Source organism: Apis florea, unplaced genomic scaffold, assembly GCF_048593485.1.
Source record: "Apis florea isolate Af1SG1 unplaced genomic scaffold, ASM4859348v1 contig_2291_pilon, whole genome shotgun sequence".
Classification (NCBI taxonomy): domain Eukaryota; kingdom Metazoa; phylum Arthropoda; class Insecta; order Hymenoptera; family Apidae; genus Apis; species Apis florea.
In genome coordinates this window covers 4,531,549-4,550,509 of record NW_028256553.1, presented here as the reverse complement: position 1 = coordinate 4,550,509, position 18,961 = coordinate 4,531,549, and the positions used below count along the sequence as shown (strand labels likewise).

General features: G+C 23.8%; 2 protein-coding genes across 3 annotated transcripts; one reads left to right on the top strand and one right to left on the bottom strand.

The window, feature by feature from the left end:
• Positions 1-460: 460 nt before the first annotated feature.
• On the top strand, positions 461-4,402 carry Cdc5 (cell division cycle protein 21). Its single transcript, XM_003694228.4, has 11 exons — positions 461-664; positions 752-1,017; positions 1,091-1,221; positions 1,292-1,794; positions 1,873-2,050; positions 2,130-2,564; positions 2,637-2,755; positions 2,855-3,019; positions 3,106-3,213; positions 3,295-3,468; positions 3,571-4,402. The coding sequence occupies exons 1-11, from the start codon at positions 620-622 to the stop codon at positions 3,790-3,792; spliced, it is 2,346 nt and encodes a 781-aa protein (XP_003694276.1). The 5' UTR covers positions 461-619; the 3' UTR covers positions 3,793-4,402.
• LOC100871224 (DNA-dependent protein kinase catalytic subunit) lies at positions 4,393-18,908 on the bottom strand. 2 transcript variants are annotated; one of them, XM_012487402.3, is made up of 16 exons: positions 18,425-18,908; positions 18,024-18,293; positions 17,713-17,894; positions 17,423-17,585; positions 17,209-17,327; positions 16,734-17,129; positions 16,490-16,671; positions 16,151-16,404; positions 13,705-15,998; positions 13,284-13,622; positions 13,049-13,204; positions 8,914-12,960; positions 6,506-8,824; positions 5,741-6,440; positions 5,441-5,643; positions 4,393-5,371 (listed from the first exon to the last, which is right to left on the bottom strand). In XM_012487402.3, the coding sequence occupies exons 2-16, from the start codon at positions 18,148-18,150 to the stop codon at positions 5,294-5,296; spliced, it is 11,559 nt and encodes a 3,852-aa protein (XP_012342856.2). In that variant the 5' UTR covers positions 18,151-18,293; positions 18,425-18,908; the 3' UTR covers positions 4,393-5,293. The 2 variants fall into 2 exon arrangements, with proteins under 2 accessions (XP_012342856.2, XP_086759326.1); XM_086903200.1 differs by lacking the exon at positions 4,393-5,371 and having other exon boundaries at positions 5,518-5,643; positions 5,716-6,440.
• Positions 18,909-18,961: the final 53 nt, after the last annotated feature.

Genomic DNA, 18,961 nt, shown 5'->3' with positions numbered 1-18,961 from the left:
AATTCATTATGCTCTATATTTAAAAAAAAACCAAACTTTTATTAAAATCAGAATTTTTTAATTAAATAAATTTCTTAATAAGATATGTTCAAATATTTTCGTAAATGTATAATTGATATATATTATATTAATTTAATTTCTATCTCAATATCATTATTTAATAATTAATTATAAATATTTATGATTATATATATAAATTAATTACTTGCTAATGTATTATGTATAATTCATAGATTTTTTTATATTTACTATGTATATGTATATATCAGTATTCAATAATTATATATTAAATGCCTAAATCTCATGATTTTAAAATCTTTTGATATATAAAAATATTCTCATTATTTATATATAGTTTTATATATATCTATTTTTAATTATATGAATGTTAATGTAAATTGTGATCTTTATTTAATTTAATGTAATTTTTACTTTTATATTAGAAATTAATATTTGTTTCTTTTTTTCATTGATGTCTCTGATGTCGCACAAACTACTCTTCTGTTGAAATTACTATCGCTAATTCTAATGAGGTTATTCATCAAATAAATACAAGAATATCAGTGAAAATTTTTAATTTTTTATTGTTTTTTTAATGAAAATAAAAAATATATAAAAAATGCCGCGTATTATGATAAAAGGTGGAGTTTGGCGTAATACGGAGGTAAAAAACGATTTCTAACCTGTATTTAAATTTTTAATTATTTGATGATTAAAGATAAATTTTTATATACATTTTTTAATTTCTTAGGATGAAATCTTAAAAGCAGCTGTAATGAAATATGGCAAAAATCAATGGAGCAGAATAGCATCTCTTTTACATAGAAAGTCTGCTAAACAATGTAAAGCACGTTGGTTTGAATGGTTAGATCCAAGCATTAAAAAAACAGAATGGAGCAGAGAAGAAGATGAAAAACTTCTTCATCTTGCAAAATTAATGCCTACTCAATGGAGAACAATTGCTCCAATTATAGGACGTACAGCAGCACAATGCTTAGAACGTTATGAATATTTGCTGTGAGAATTTAAATTTATAAAATTTATATTATTTCTTAAAGTGAGTTTTATATATTCTTTATTTTTATATTAGAGATCAAGCTCAAAAAAAAGAAGAAGGAGATGATGCTACAGATGATCCTCGTAAACTAAAACCTGGAGAAATTGATCCAAATCCTGAAACAAAACCAGCCAGGCCTGATCCTAAAGACATGGATGAAGATGGTATATTTTCCATTTAAAAAAATTATTAATTTTTATTACATGTAACAGCAATAAAATTAGTAATTTTCAGAATTGGAAATGTTATCTGAAGCACGTGCTAGGCTTGCAAATACACAAGGTAAAAAAGCAAAACGTAAAGCTAGAGAAAAACAGTTAGAAGAAGCTCGCAGGCTTGCTGCTCTACAAAAACGTAGAGAATTGAGAGCTGCTGGTATTACTGTATCACAAAAGAATAAACGTAAACGCGGAGTAAATTATAATTCTGAAATTCCATTTGAAAAACGACCGGCACCTGGATTCTACGATACATCTAATGAACATGTAGATCCACTTGCTATTGATTTTTCAAAAATGAGACAGCAACATTTAGATGGAGAATTGAGACAAGAAAAAGAAGAAATGGAACGTAGGAAGGATAAACAAAAATTAAAGCAACGTAAAGAAAATGATATTCCAATGGGAATGTTAAATAATGAAGAACCAATAAAGAAAAGAAGTAAACTTGTTTTACCAGAACCACAAATATCTGATCAAGAATTGCAACAAGTAGTTAAGCTTGGTAGAGCATCAGAGGTATATTATTACAATTAATATATTTAGTTCATTTCATTTGTAAAAAATATATAATATAAATTTTATCATTTTTAATAGGTTGCTCGTGAAGTTGCAACAGAAAGTGGTATTACATTATCAGATAGTTTATTGGCTGATTACTCTTTACCAACTAATGCAGCTGTAACTCCACGTACTCCAGCTGCTGCTGCAGATAGAATTCTTCAAGAAGCTCAAAATGTTATGGCTCTTACTCATGTTGATACTCCATTAAAAGGTCGGTTATAAAAATATATAATTTTATAATTTTATTTACAGAGAATTCAAGATATTTTGTTTATTTTTTTTTCATACAGGTGGATTAAATACTCCTTTAAATAATTCTGATTTCACTGGTGTTGTACCTTCTACAAATACTGTAGCAACTCCAAATACAATTCTGGCTACTCCATTTCGTTCACAACGTAGTGACGGAACACCAGCTAATTCTTTTAATACACCAATATCTGCACGAACACAAAATGGAGTTCTAGCAGCTACACCAGTTCGTGACAAGTTAAGCATCAACCCAGATGAAAATATAGATGGATCAGAGACACCATTAATTCAAAAACAAGTGAAAGAACAATTACGTGCTGGATTGAATGCACTCCCTGCACCGCGTAATGATTATGAAATAGTAGTTCCTGAAGGAGAAACAAAAGATGAAGAACTTACTCCAACTACGACAGAAATTGTAGAAGATCAAGCCGACATAGATGCTAGACAGCAGCAAGAATTAATAGAACAAAGTAAAATATGCTGAAATATATATATATATATTTTTTATTAGAAATTATTTATATATTAATCACATTTTGTAGGGAAAAAAGAATTATCTAGAAGATCACAAGTTATACAACGTGATTTACCACGTCCAGTTGATGTAAATATGAATATTTTGAGACCATTTATGGATACTCCATTAACAGATTTACAAAGGGTATGATCACATAATTATTGAATATATGTATATATTATGTGTATATACAATATAATATAATATAAATATTTATAATTATTATCAAAAATATTATTTTAGGCTGAAGAACTAATTAAAAGAGAAATGATCACAATGCTACAATATGATGCATTACAAAATCCAGTACAACAAAATCGTAAAAGTTCTTCAAATTCAATAGCTCAAGCACAAGCTTATTTAGAGCAACATCCATATATTAATTTTGAAAAAGAAGAACTTGCTGCTGTAAGTTAATTTCGTTATATGATTTTAAATTAATAACATTTATAAATTTATATATATATACATATATATAGATATATTTTACATAGGCTAAGAAACTTTTAATTGATGAAATGGCAGTAGTAAAAGAAGGTATGGCTCATGGAGAACTAAGTTTAGATTCTTATACAACTGTATGGGAAGAATGTTTGTCACAGGTATTACTGGCATATATTTTTTATAACGAAATATTTGAAATTTTATAAACTTTTTATTTATTTTCTAATGTATTTTATCAGATATTATATCTGGAAACACAAAAAAGATATACGCGAGCAACTTTAGCTTCGAAAAAAGATAGAGTAGAAGCGTGCGAAAGAAAATTAGAAGAAAATCGCATGCATATGACTGGTGAAGCTAAACGAGCAGCAAGAATGGAAAAAAAATTAAAAGTTCTTACTGGAGGTTATCAGGTTCATATTTTTATTTTCTTTTATTTTATATAAAATATGTATTATTATTAAAATATTATTATACATTAACTGATGTTAATGCATAAATTTTCTTTATTATAGACTAGAGCACAAGTACTAACAAAACAATTGCATGATTTATGGGAACAAATAGAACAAGCGCATTTAGAACTTTCAACATTCAAATTTTTACAAACACAAGAAGAAGCTGCTGTACCAAGACGAGTAAATGCACTTATGGAAGATGTCAACAGACAAACAGAACGAGAACGCGTATTACAAACACGTTATGCACAATTGCAAGATCAGTTGCAACAATGTTAAATATTTTTCAGATGATCTATTGTAATATATTATACGGCAAATATTGTAAACGTTTGTGAAATACAAAAAATTAATTTCTATAATTTTTCATAAAAAAAATGCTTTAAATAAGCAAATTTTCAAAGATCTCAATTTTGTATAATGAAAGAACTATTTATCTTGAATTATACACAAATGACGATTTAGTTCATCAGAATTAAGATAATTTACTGTGAATATAATTTATTGTGTGTAAGAATTAGCATTATAAAATAGTTTATTAAATAAGAAATTAAATTTTAAAATCTATATTTATGTTTATTTTATCAATAATTTTAATAATTTAATGAAGAAATTTAAAATGTTCGCAATTTATTTCAATTATGATGCAATTTATTTAAAAATTATGAAAATAAAAATGAAAAATAGTGATATATAATCTAATTTCTTATTTCTTATTTCATATAATAGAATTTGAAAAATAGAACAAATAATCAATTTACTGAAGATTAAAATTTATTATTAATTAAAAAAAATAAAAATGTAATTAATTACATTTTTATATTGTATATCTATATGTAATAAAATGATATAATGGAAATGATAAAAAAAAGACAAAAATCACAAGTTATTTCTTGTTCATTATTAATCTACATAAAATCTTATAAAATATATAAAAATGCATAATTTATTTCGAAATTACTAAATGTAAATTAAAAAAAATATTAAATATAATTTGATATCAAAATTAACTGCAATTTAATTTTAAATAATTTTAAGTATAATAAATACATATATATATTTTTTTTCACATAGTTTTTTTTTAAATGATTTGAAATTGATTAATTACTATATATAGATTTTATATTAATCTTTTATTCTCTCTTCTTTTCTTTTGAAACATTCAAAATATTTATTAGATATTTAATATAAGTATAAATATTAAATACTAGCTATTTCAATAATAAATTTATTATTGATAATTTAAACATAAGAAAACATCAGAAAAATATAAAATATATAATAATAATAAAATATAAAAAAATTATGCAAAATGTTAATATATTTGTGGAATCAGACAATCAAACTTTTTAATTAATTTAAAAATTAAAACAAAAATATTGATTATAAATAATTTGAATTCTCATTAGATAAGCGAAATGGAGAAAATGAGATAACGATATGATAAAAATAAATATAGAGCTTATTATTTTACTTTATCCTCATTTCTTTTTATCTACGTAAACTTAAATTGTTTTTAATTTAAGTTTTAATTGATACTTTGTATATCTTTTCTATTTTATTTTAATCTTTTAATTTGTCTTCAAAAGAATATCCAATAAATATATTAATATCTTATATAATAATATTTCTATTATTATTATTAAAATTTGTTATACACAACTATGACTTATTCATTTTTTTTTCTTTTTTTAGTTTTTTATTTGTTTAATTAAATTATTAAAGAAATTTATAAATATATAAAAATAATTAAAGTTTATTATAAATTATATAAAACACGTTAAAGCCAAGGTTTCCATCCCACAAACGTGCGACCCAAAATATTTAAATCTGTTGCTTGATCCAATAAGCATTCAACCTAAATATTTAAGAAATTTTATTTTTAAATAATAATAAATATAAAAATAAAGTTTTTTTTCAATATTACCTGTTCTTCAGGAATTAAAGAGTCATTCATTTTTGCTCGTATACGTTTTATATCATCATCTCCAGTAATTATAGTAAAATACCTATCGAAATATTTATCATAATGTTGTTCTTTTAATTGATCTAACATAATTAAAGATGGTTTAATTCCATTTAATTTTTTTGTAACTGCTTTAATTTTTTTCATTGGTATCCATTTGATATCTGTAATTTAATTAAAATAAAAAATAGTTATATATTAATAATATATATATATCTATTTGAAAATTAAAATACTTCATTTTGCATCATTAAAAATTACTTATAATATCTTCTTCACTTTCTCTTAATGTTTTATTAACATTTTCTGTCCAGTTTAAAGGTTCATGAACAAAAACATCCATGCAAGAAAGAATAGGTCCTTGTTCATTTCTCATTGCTCGTAATACATGAATCATTATTGTTCTCAAAAGATCTTTTTCAGTGAAAGGTTTTAATAAACCCAAAATTTGAGGTGTTAAACGAAAAGGCATTAATTCTGGTATTTTTTGATCAACACCAGCATCAAAGGCTAGCCCAAAATCAATACCTAAACAACGTCCTGAATCGATAACGATAAGAATATTTTGCAAATGTCGATCCCCAATGCCTAAAATCCAATGCGCAATACACATAGTAGCATATGAAGTGATAAAATTTCGGCGCATTATAATGAAACTTTCTATAGATGGACATAATATTATTAATGTCTTGCGTAAACTATCCCATTTAGTTTTCTTAATAAATTCGTTCATTTTAATATATACTTCTGAAGCATTATATTTTACTACTGCTTCTTTATACTTTTCATGTACTAATTTTTTAGAAGGTGCAGCATTTTCTATCCATTTTTGATACATTTTAAATATAGAATCATAGTGTTTTATTTCTTGTTCTGATAGTGTGAAATATATTAACTCTTGTAAAGATTTTGTATTATCTATCCATTGTATAAGACCCACTGTTTTAGACAATGGAATCACCTATATTTAAAAAATTAATTATTTTTCATTGTTTTACTATATTATTTTAAAAAACATTTATTTACCTGATAAGTATCAATAAGTAATTGTCTTTGTTTACAAGCTGCATTAATAAACAAAGTTTTGTTCATAATAGTAAATAACTGTTGTAATCTTTGATCTTGTCGTAAATCTTCTCCAAATTTTACTAGAAAATGATAATCCTTCGCATCATTACCAATCATAGTAATTCGAATAGGTTTGCGTAATGATTGCATTACTTTTACAGTAGATTCAAACTTTATAATTTTTGCATGATATTGAGGCATAGGTTTTCTTTTGCCAGTATATTGACCAGGTATCTCTATGTTTTTTTCAAAAAAATTACAAAACCATGGACTATAATCTTGCAATTTAAGCTTATCTTTACGTTTGTAAAGTGATACTTTAATACTTTCAATCATTTTATTTACTAGCAATCTTATTTCGTCAGTTTTTTTGTTTGTTAATTCTTTTATCTTTTCTTTATATGCTATAATTTCATTAAAAATATTTCCTGGTTTTGGATCATTTTTTTTTTCCTCTATATCCGGATATACTTTCTTGAGAAGTATATCTATAGCTGTAGATGTACCAAGAGATAAATTTTTCCGAAATTCAAGTAAATAATATTGCAAGTATAATTCTGGTTGGACTACATATTGCATTGCTAGCAAAAATTGATTAATTTCTGACTTATTATAAAGAATTTTACGAATTTCGTAAGTATTAGTTTCGTTTAAAAGAACAGGATTTGTTTCGACTGTTAAACGAAATGTGTAAATAATCGCGTTAGGATACATTTCAACAATCCGTTTGAGAATAGGTATAATTAATGGAGCAATGGATGTTCCTAAATGAGAAAATAATTGAGCTTGCCAAGAGAGAAATAACCATGTTTGAATTCCTTCGCTCTCTTTAATGAAAATATCTTTTGTTTCTTGATCATAGAAATATTCAGGTTTTAGCAAACAAGGAAAATAATGAGCTGCTTCAAGAGATCCGTAACTCATTGCTTTTAATATAGAATATATAAATTCTTTGCTCAGTTGAATATCATTTGAACCACGCGATAATCTATCGTAGCAGTATTTTGCAAGACTGAAATAACATTCTTTAATATTCATAACTGTCATATCACAACACATTCTTAAATGATTAAAAGTATATGTTTCCAATGCATTCTTAATACTAGATAAATCATTATTTTTTATGTTTATTTCTTTAAAAGCAGCAGTCTTTTCTATTAATAGTTCTGCAAATATTTCATTTTTTTCGCTCATTTGTACAATTTTCAATGCTATCTCACTGATTTGCTTTCGAATATTAATATTCATAGTATCTTGAAGATCGTTTTTTTTTAAAATAGTATGACAATGTGTCCAAGAAGATATATATTTTAATAGCTTTTTCTTCATATCTGTTTCAATTTCTCCTGTCAGATATATAAATTTCCCATAATATAACAAAAATTCATATTTCAAATCTGATGAATAATTTTCCATATTTTGTTCTAATTGTCGTAAATATTTTTTTGCTATGTATTTATTCCCTTGATTCATTGATGCTTCAACCATTTTTAATCTCATATTAAAATTAATAGTATGCAATCTATGCATAATTGCAACTTCTTCTTCATCAAGACTATTTTCAGTATTAAGGTGATTCCATTCTTCCAATTTATTACTAAGTAATGAATCAATGAAATATATTCTATAGGATGTTAATTTATCCCATAAAAGTATAACATCCTGTGGTAAAGGAATACTCTTGTTCCAAAACTTGAATACTTCATCTAAATCATTCCAGGATTTTGCTGTTCTCAAAATCTTTATAAATATATCAATATCGTTAGTGATTCTTAACTTTTGTAGTTTAGAAATTCTTAATTGAGTAGAAAGAGGATGAAGCTTGATCCACTGTTCTCTCATTTCATCTAAAGAATTTAACAAAAATTCACGAGCAACTCCTATTTGATTATGCAAAAAAAACATTGCCAATTCTTCCCCAAAGAATCGTTTAATGTACTTTATTTTTTCTTCATCATTCAACCATGATTCCATGAGTTTCACATCATTACTAAACTCATCACTAGTATCTTCGTTTAATAATTTACGGATATTTACTGTAAATATCCAAGGAAACATCCAATCTTTTCGTGGATCATTCCAAATATTGTCCAAATTTCTGTGAAATTCATTTTTTATGTGTTCGTTAATCTCATCCCAACAGCATAAATTACTTAAACATTCGAACAAGCCTTGAAGGCAATACTCTTTCGTTAATTCCGATTCAGTTTCATACGCTTTATTATAGGCTACTTTTGCTTTTTCCCAATTGTTGGATGCTTGTGCAAATGATGCAATCTAAAATTTAAAAAAAATGATTTAAAAAAATATATCGTGATTAATGAAATATATATAATACATATATTTATTATAAAATAAATAAATACTTGTATATCTTCATTCGTGATATGATTTTGAAAAATACAAAGAACTACATCAACATCATTCATAGATTTATAAAGATTTGTTAATTGCAACCATTCAGATGATGAATCATTCATAATTTCGCTTTGTATTTTTTTCTTAGGCGGTTCAAATATATTTATATTATGAATTAAATTTTCCTCTAAAACAAGTGATCCAAGAAAATTCAAACTATTAGATCTCGAGACTCTTGCGATAATTTCTGGTGAACAATCTGTTATAGAAGTAGTCCATAAAATTTCTAAAATTGCCGTTATAGTAGAATTGCTATCTCGTTCATTTTCTATAATATATTTTATGCTATCCACAAACTTTTTCGTAAAGCCGTTGTGTTTGTTCGTTTGTTTGCACATTTCAATTAATGAATAAATAATAGAAACTGTTAAATCTTTACAAATCAGTTGATCATTTTTTGCTAACTGTTGCAATGGTTCAATTAATGTAGCATGCGATATTTCAATATCTGGAAAATCACCGATTCTGTATTTTCTATATAATTTTACACTACTTCTTTGTCGAGTGATTTCTTCTTTTATCATTTCCATATGTTGTATATTTTTCTTAATTTCTTTTTCTCGCATAGCTGCGGAAACATCATTTACACTGCATAAAAATCGTTTTGATTTCTTATTGTAAGCAGGTTGCGGCACTTTCGATATTTTGAATATATCATCTTGTTCCGAATTATTGAATTTTTCAATAAATGTTTCATTGGCATAAGTCGGTTCGAATTCAAGTTCTTGAGTTATTTGAAGTTCTAATTCAACATTAGATTCGTATATTGATTTTGTGTATGGAATATCAGAAGATAGCAATGTAGTATTTATTTGACTAAACGTTTGATTCATTTGACTAGTTAAAGATGGAACAAAAAGTGGAGCTTTTGATCCCAAATTCTTTGTTCTCCATGAAAGAGCTATTTTGTAATCTCTATAACTGCAATTATATAAAGGTTCAAACATTGTTCGTGTATAATCCCCAGATTTCTTAATAAGGTCTGAAATTAATAAAAATGTGAATGGCAAGAAATTTTGACCAGCACTGGGAGTATAAACATCTAAAATTTCAATCAATCGTTCTTTGCAAGTATTTGTTAAATGTGCATCTTGTGTCCAAAAATTTAGTATCATTTCTTGCAATGTTTCAGTAGGATCCAATATACCATTAAGTAATATTTCCTTACTAATATGTATCAATTCCTTAATTTCATTATTTTCAGAAATATTTGCTACATATTTCTTAAAAATATTAATAAATATACTGTAAACAATTTCTCTATATTCAGAAAATTCATGTTTCGTATAAGGTCGTACTAAAGTTATAAATGATAAAACATTTGAAGGTGGTAGAACAAGAACTAGAGAATCAATTATTTTTAATGCTATTTTTTCACAGGGTAAAATTTTATTTCTTAGTAAATCATGAAATTTTATATAAGATAGTTCTTTCAATAACTGATCTGAATTGAGATTTGGTATGCACAATAGAAATATTTCTAAACAATTTGACTTGCCTTGAACATCTACTTTAAATATATTTGTTGTAACAAATTCGAAATAAATCATTGCAGCAGCTGGATAATTTTTACATAAGGCACGAATGCATTTCATTTGTCTGTTTTCAAATTTCATTTGCATCTGTCTTAATATATTTCGAATTTTTTCAATTATAATACCTTTTCTATTTACTAACGTAGCGTTATCATCTAAGAATTTTAAAATTAATCCGTAACATTCACAGCATTGCAAAATTGTGTCTTCATCATCTTTCCAATTTTCTAGAGACTTTTCTAAAAATTCTAAAATATTATTTCTATGAATAATATCTTTATCCATGCCATTGACAAAACAAATTAATATTAAATATACAGTAGCTTTGGGTGCAGTTTTCATCTTATCATCTAAATTTGCAGGTAGTTTTAAATAAGGATGCCAAACTTCAAGTATTGTTTTTAACATGTTCATGTTATATTTATAAATTGCTTTGGAAATTTCTTTAGTCTTTATTATTATTACTTTTTGAATGATTATTTCCCATAGCTGTTGAATTGTATTCTTATTTTGATCAAATGTGAAATCTCCCGATTTTTGAAAAAAAGAAATTTGCCAATCTATTAACATTTCTATAACATCAACAATAATATAATTTAATTGATTTTTTTTCAAATATAAGTATGTTACATACATTATTGGTTGAAGAAAAAATTTTGTATAAGGTTGAAATACAGTGGACATATTTAAAATAATTTTTAACATAAATAGTCTAACATTATCATAATTTGTTGTTGTAATAGAATTAAGAAAACATTTTGCCCATTTAGGCAATATAATATCACCATCAGTAGTTGGTACAGATATTTCTTCTGATATTATATGACTTAAAACTCCACAAATAGAAGCCATACATTCATGATTATTTAATTCATCATTTTCGAATATTAACGTCATGCTTTCTTTTTTATTAGTTTTATCAGATTTATTATGTATAATAGTTTCATTAAAATCATAAGCATTTATATCTTCAGTTAAAGTACAAGTAGATAGATCATAACTGTAAATATATGAATAACGATTTAAAACTTGTTTTTCTTTCATGCTCTTTCTTATATTAATCAATCTTTTACGATATTTTGGATATTCTGTAACTGTTTGTTGAAAATTATATTGCTTCTGACAATCTATAATATTCTCCCAAATTAGCTGTTTCTTTTTTCTATTTTCAACAAAAATGCTTACATAAGAATCTTCATCTTTTTTTAGATTAGATACAATAGATATGGAACAATTATATGCTGAACAATGCAACAATCTTGTTGTTTCTTTAAGTTCAGAATCAGATATCTCAGGTATCTTTAACATACGTGTATTTAATGCATTACTGTATAAACTTTGTAAAAGTTCTTTTCCAGTAATTATATTGTCAATAGCATTTCGAGTAATTATACTTTCAATATTATCTATATCTTTTATGTGTAATTTTGTAAACATAATTGCAACAAGATCATAACATCCTATTTTGGATACTATAAGTTGTTTTACAGTTGAGTTATCAAAGTCTTTACAAATAATTGTATATATTTCTTTGATATTTGTTTCAAAGAATTGATGTATTTCAGTAATTTCACACAATTCAAATGATGGTAAAAGAAATTTATTTAATATATCAAATCTTTCATTTGTTAATGTGTTTAAGTTCATAAATAATTTGTATATTGATTGTATAGATTTTAAAACATAATGAGTAGTAATTGAAACAAAATAATTTCGTAAATATTCGTTACTTTTTTCATTACACAAATATTCGGCGATACCAGCTGCAAATGAAATAATAGTTTCTAATACTATCACCGATTTAGTAACTGGTAACAATGTTATTAATATTTGGAAACAATTGATAATTTTTAAAGCTTTCATATTTTTTTGTAAAAAATCATTTGGACATACATCGTGTTTATAATTTTTTAAACTACGTAAAATAACAATTAATTCTGGTTTTTCAGACGTCATATCAATTAAACATATGAGAAAATTCTGAAGAATATGTATTTTATATTCTATATCTGAATTATCCATTAATTGATTAAGAATCCATATATAAAAATCTTCATTTATAGATAATACTTCTATTGGCTTATTCTTTAAATGAACTGCAATTCCGAAAATATTTATTAATTTTTGTTTTCTATCTTCGAAATTATTTGCAGCTTTTTCAAATATTGCAAATTTTTTAATAACAGTATCTACTAGTATTTCTATATGATTATGCAATTCTTTTTTATGTCGTTGTACGAATAAAAATAATTGCTCTATTATAGTTAAAAAAAGAAACGGATTTCTTTCCACTACATCATTAAATATTTCTATAGTTTTTTCTATATCCTTTAATATGTATCTAAATATTTCACATTTAAATGTATTTAGAAAATGTATACCATATTCGATTTTCTTAGAATCTGGTCCAAGCATTGTATCATTCTCTATTAATTCAATTATTTTAATTGTTATTGAAGACTGCAAATATCATTTTATTTATATTTCAAATTATTTATATTTTTAATATATTAAAAATATTTTCTATTTTTATTCTTAGATAACATACCTCATAATGTATAAGTAAAAATTCCATTAAGATTTCCAAATAATTTTTTACTAATGGCTTTAGATCTGCAGAAACAAGTTCTCCTATCCATTCTCTTGCTAAAAACTTGAATATATATACAACTTTCTCCTCTGATTGATAAATCAATTCTTTAATCTATAAAATAATATCACTAATTATAAATTTAATCATATAAAGCATTAATATAAGACAAATTTATAAATATATATTTTACATTATCTAATTCATTGAGGACATCATGACGTTTCAAAAAGATTAAACCCCGAACATATTGTTTAAGTTTACTGAAATTGTTTATATCAGAAGTGATATTATCTAATTCAATATAATCATTTACATGTTTCTGCACATATATTGATAATTCACACTTAATCAGATATGATAAGGGATCTTTGAGCATTATTGATTGTAATAAATTTTCCATAATTACAGGAAGCAATGCAGTAATTTCAAGATTCTTTGTGTCAAATCCTATTACTTGAGGACACATTATACATTTTGCAATTAATTCAAAAAAATCTTTATTAAAAAAGAAATCTGGAATAAAATTTCCCTAAAATTAAATAAAAACATCAAAGATTAAAATCTCCTAATATATAGCAATTTTTTGAATTATTTTAAATAAGAATATTTACATCAAAATTCAATAAAATTTGTATGAAATCAAATAATGTCAATATTGTTTTACATTGTAATGTCTGTAAATTTTCAATTTCTTTTGATAACATTATTAAATCATTTTCCTTATCCTCTATTTTAATTCTATTTATCACATGTACGAAATTTCTTGCACAATTGAAGATTACTTCTTTTTGTGGATTTGAATTACCAAATAAACATTCCATATTTAATAGATTGTTTTTTATTAGCCAAATATAACAATCTAAACTTCTGAGAAAAGGTAATATACCATTAATAGATAAATTTTCTATCTTTGGTAATTCATTTAAAATTATATGATTAAATGTTTCAATTCCGTGAGTATCGATGTAATTATTTATCACTGTTTTAACTGAATCATAATTTGCAACATGTTCAGAAAGTTTTATAACTAAATCCATACATTTTATTCGACAATGCTGATCTAAACATCCACACTGTGTAAGTAACCAATTTACAGCATGAATTAAAGTTGAACCTTCAAATTCATAAGGTTTTCTACGATTGTGGTATTCTGCATTAAATAGATTTTTTTTCGCTATTAGAACTTTCTCGATGTGGTTAAGAGAAACAATAATTGATGGATTATTGCAACCATTTAAACTTTTGACAAAGCTGTATAAAATTTCCAGCCAATATATGGACACAATCTTCTCATCTTCGCGTAGAATGATATAAAGATGATTGAAAGCTGTTGAACTTGCTATTCGTTTAGAAGTAGAAGGATGAAGAGCAAAATTTGTCATTTTATGTATGACTTCATAAATATTTGATTGATTTATTTCATTATTTGATTGTTTTATAGACCATTTGGTAAATTCAGCTAGACACATGCCAGAAAATTCTCTAAGAGATAAATTGTTGTCATTGCAAAGACCTTTATAAAGTGAATCAAGAAAATATACAGTAGCTGGAGACTCGAGCATAAATTTTGAGCTTAACCAATGCGTTAATTGTAACATTAATGGTTGAAAAATCTTTCTTGTTGCTTCTTCATAATCACAACTTAAATTTAGTAAAGCTGGACATAATATTATATAAATAGGTACAAATTTATCCGGATTAGATGTTAAATGTTGCGATGTTTTACCAAGAACATAAACTACAATTGAATGAAGTACTTCACAAGCAATTATTTTTGTCCGTCTATCCCCAGAATTTTGAGCCAGTAAAATTATTCTTGGTAAAATTTTATCGAAATAGATATCAACTTGTGTATCTGACAATGTCAATGAATATTTAAGTAAATCTTTTTTATTCCAAGTAGCTCCTGTTTCCATAGATTTTTTATATATAAACTGCATTATTATATTGGTATCAAGTGAAGCTATAAACAACAAAATTCTCATTTGAAATCTTTCCAAAGTATTATCATCATCTCTTAATATTATTCGTTTAATAACTTTTCGCTCTGTTTTGATGATGTCTTGTAAAAATTCTACAGAACTTTCTCCACTATGCAAATATGGCTCTAAAAATGGTACTACTTCTTGCAAAAATAGAGTTATATGTTGATTATCCAAATGATTTGTCCACTTTTCTAATGCATTTAAAGCTGTATAAGCTAAGTCAAAATCACTTATCCCAAAAGTAAAAGCAATTTTAAAAGCTGGAATTGTATTGTTCAATATGCGTTCTACATATCTTAATGGTACATTTAAAATTAAATATAAGCATGTAGTTAATAATTCATTAGAAAACGTGGGAATCAAATCTAATACGTTTATTAAATATTTGTATAACATTTCTAATGTTTCTACTTCAATTTCATTTTCTTCATTATTACTTAAAATGCAAATATGTTTAAATATTGCATGTACTAATTTATAAAAACCTGATACTAAATGGTGTTTATAAGATATAGTGATAATTTTCACTAAAAATTTGTGTATTGTATTTATAAATAAAGAGGAGTTTAAATCATTAATTATATCAACATATAAATCTACAATATTAACGAATGTTCGAAAATCTGCTTCATTCTCAGCAATTTGAGAAAAAGCTGTATCTGAAAATACATTATCTTCTTTCATTTTTGTATTCAGATTTAATTTATCAATTAATATAATGCCCACATCTATAATTGAATCAATTATATTTTGTGTAATATGTCTATGTTTTCGATAATTATCTGGATTTAACAGATATAACCATAAAGGCAAATAATTTTTATAGCATAATGGTCGTTCCGGGAGATTATTCAATCCTCGTTGTAATTCAGCATCAACCAACAACGTATGTGAACAAGTCCATATTATTCCATTATAAACTGAATATTCAAATAAACAATTATTATATAAACAATTATATATATATAATTAATATATATATATATTAATATATATATAATAATATATATATATATTATAATAATATATATATATATACACACATATATATGTGTATATATTATATACTTACTTAAATTATAAAGAAATTCATCTAAAAAGTTTTTGCTCATTATTTCAACATTAATTATGGTATTCATTAATGAAGATCTGGCAAGATTTTGACTAGATATAGGAAAATCAGGAAATCTTTTAACTAAAAGAATACTAAGCTTTGTAATTATGTTAATCTGATTAATTGAAAGTTCTGATGTATGTAATATTATTTCTGAAAAAGCTTCTTGATAATCACAAATACTTTCTAAATGTGTTTTTTCTAATTCATCTCTATAATATTAAAAATAAATTATTATATAATATTATAAATTATTATAAAATATTAAAAAAAATATACTATAAATATACTTGATACCTTGAGCAAAGTAACATAGCATAATTAGCTATGAGTGAAAACATATCTTTCACATCTTTATTGTTAAGATATCTTTTACATGGAGCAGCCATTTGACTAAATCCATATATAATAAAACGTAACATATTTGAATTTATATGATGGTTGTTTTTTAATTGTGCCTCAAAAAGATCTTTAAAATACTAAAATATAAAAAATGTTAAATATTGTCAAATTATATTTTTTTAAAATTAATAAAAATTACCAAGAATATTGCTTTATCATCATCAGAAGATTTATGTTTTAAAGTATTTCCCATTACTTGATAAAAACTTTTTAAAGCATGTTGTCCACATTCACTACATTGTACATTTTTATCTTGAGCAAAAGTTATCAATAAGTCATACCAATATTTGTAATCACAATAAACAAATTCACGAAAGAGATACATATGTTTAGATAACAAATTAATTGCCGATTTCATTGAAACTTTCTTAATTGAATATTTTTTAGGATTACTTAATTCTTTAATCCAATTATACAATTCCTCATAATATTTTTCTATTTCCATTTCCTTTGGGAGTTCTGTTAATATATTTGAAAGTGCATCCAAATATACTTGAAATGTATCCATTGAATGAAACATAGTTTTTGAATTATACTAAAATTATAAATATAATTATATATACTATATTATAAAAATTAAAATTTTTTTTTTAAAAATATTAAAAATATTATACCTGTTTTTTAATATCATTTCTTAATTGTTGAAAAATTATATTAGAATATTCTTGTATTTCTGAAATTTCTGGACAATATCTTGTAATTGTGCTAAGTACAGAAAATAGAAAACTTCTCTCTATGAAAAATTAAATTTATTAATACTAAATCATGGAATATTTATAATTATAAATTGTTTATATTATATAAATTTATTATACATTATTATATTACCTTTTATATCGATTAAATGAAACAATGACACAAATTTTTTTACAGTTTCACCTAATTCAATATCATATTCTTTAAAAATTTCTATCAATTTATTAAATGTACTAGAGGCAGCCTTCTGAATAAATGCTGAACAATGTGTTACGAGTGCCAATTGACATGTATTCTTTAAACAAATGAAATTTTAGTATCTTATATATAAAAAGTTAAATTTATTAAATATATGTATATATAAAAATATATATTACATACATATATATTAATTAAATATATGAATATAAATTGTAAAATACCTTTGTTTCAATTATATAAGGTATAAATATATCAGAGAATTGTTCTATGATAAATTCTAGAAGATAAAATGTTTCTTTAATTGCTACATCAAAACCCTTTTGAGAATTGCATCTTTTAAGTTCTTTATTAAGAAAAGAGAGCAAGCCTTTATTTTTATCAAATAATGTAGACAGCATCAATTCTAAATATAAAAATTATAAATATTAAATATATATATTCAAACAAATTTTTGTTATAATATAAAAATTATTTTTATATAATAAATATAATATTATATGTTTTAAAATTATAAGAATTTATTATTATGTACCACTATCATCTTTTGCTATGTTTTGAAAATATTTTCGACTACTCTTCAAAATTTCTATCAAATTTGTACTATTTCTTTCTATTACAGCTCGTTCAAAAATATTTACAAATGTTTTAAATGAATCCATACTTTAGAAATTGTCTAAATCTCAATTTGACATTTGAAATGCTTTAATATTTATAATAGAATAGATAGAATAAAATATTATTTCATATTTTTACATCATTTTTTATCAAACAGTTTTTTTTAATATTTATAAGTATTTTATATCTGCAAATAAATATAACAATATATTTAATTAAATATATAAATATAATAAATAAAAATTATTTTGATTAAATATAAACAAAGGAATTTCTTATATATTGTAATTTAGGTTAAATGTAATATTACATACTTACATGACGGAAAAATTATAAGATTTTTCTACTTTTTCTGCTGACTAATGAAAAACATTATTTTATATATCATTAATTTTATACATTATATATTTTACATTATACATTATATCTTTAATTAAAATTATTTCAAGTATTTTATGAAACAAATAATATAATACATAAAATATATTATTAATGAATATTAATAATTAAAAAATGCATGAAATGAAATATGTTTTTTTATTAAGAATTTTATCACTAATGACAAATTGACACATTCGAAATGATTTAGTTTTCTTTCGCATATATATTATTACAAAAGATATTTGTATAAAACTTAGCAGATAAAAGGAATTCCGTTATCATTTATATACTTAGATAATTAATAACCAAAAAATTTAGACTTAACTGATGACTTAAATGAATCATGTGTCATGGATCAGTTATATATTATTTCCACAATGAAAAGATAAAACGTTGGGGGTATTGATAAAATTATCGAAAGAATAAAATCGTCATAAAATAATATTATTCTAATAATTTAAATCATTTTTATTA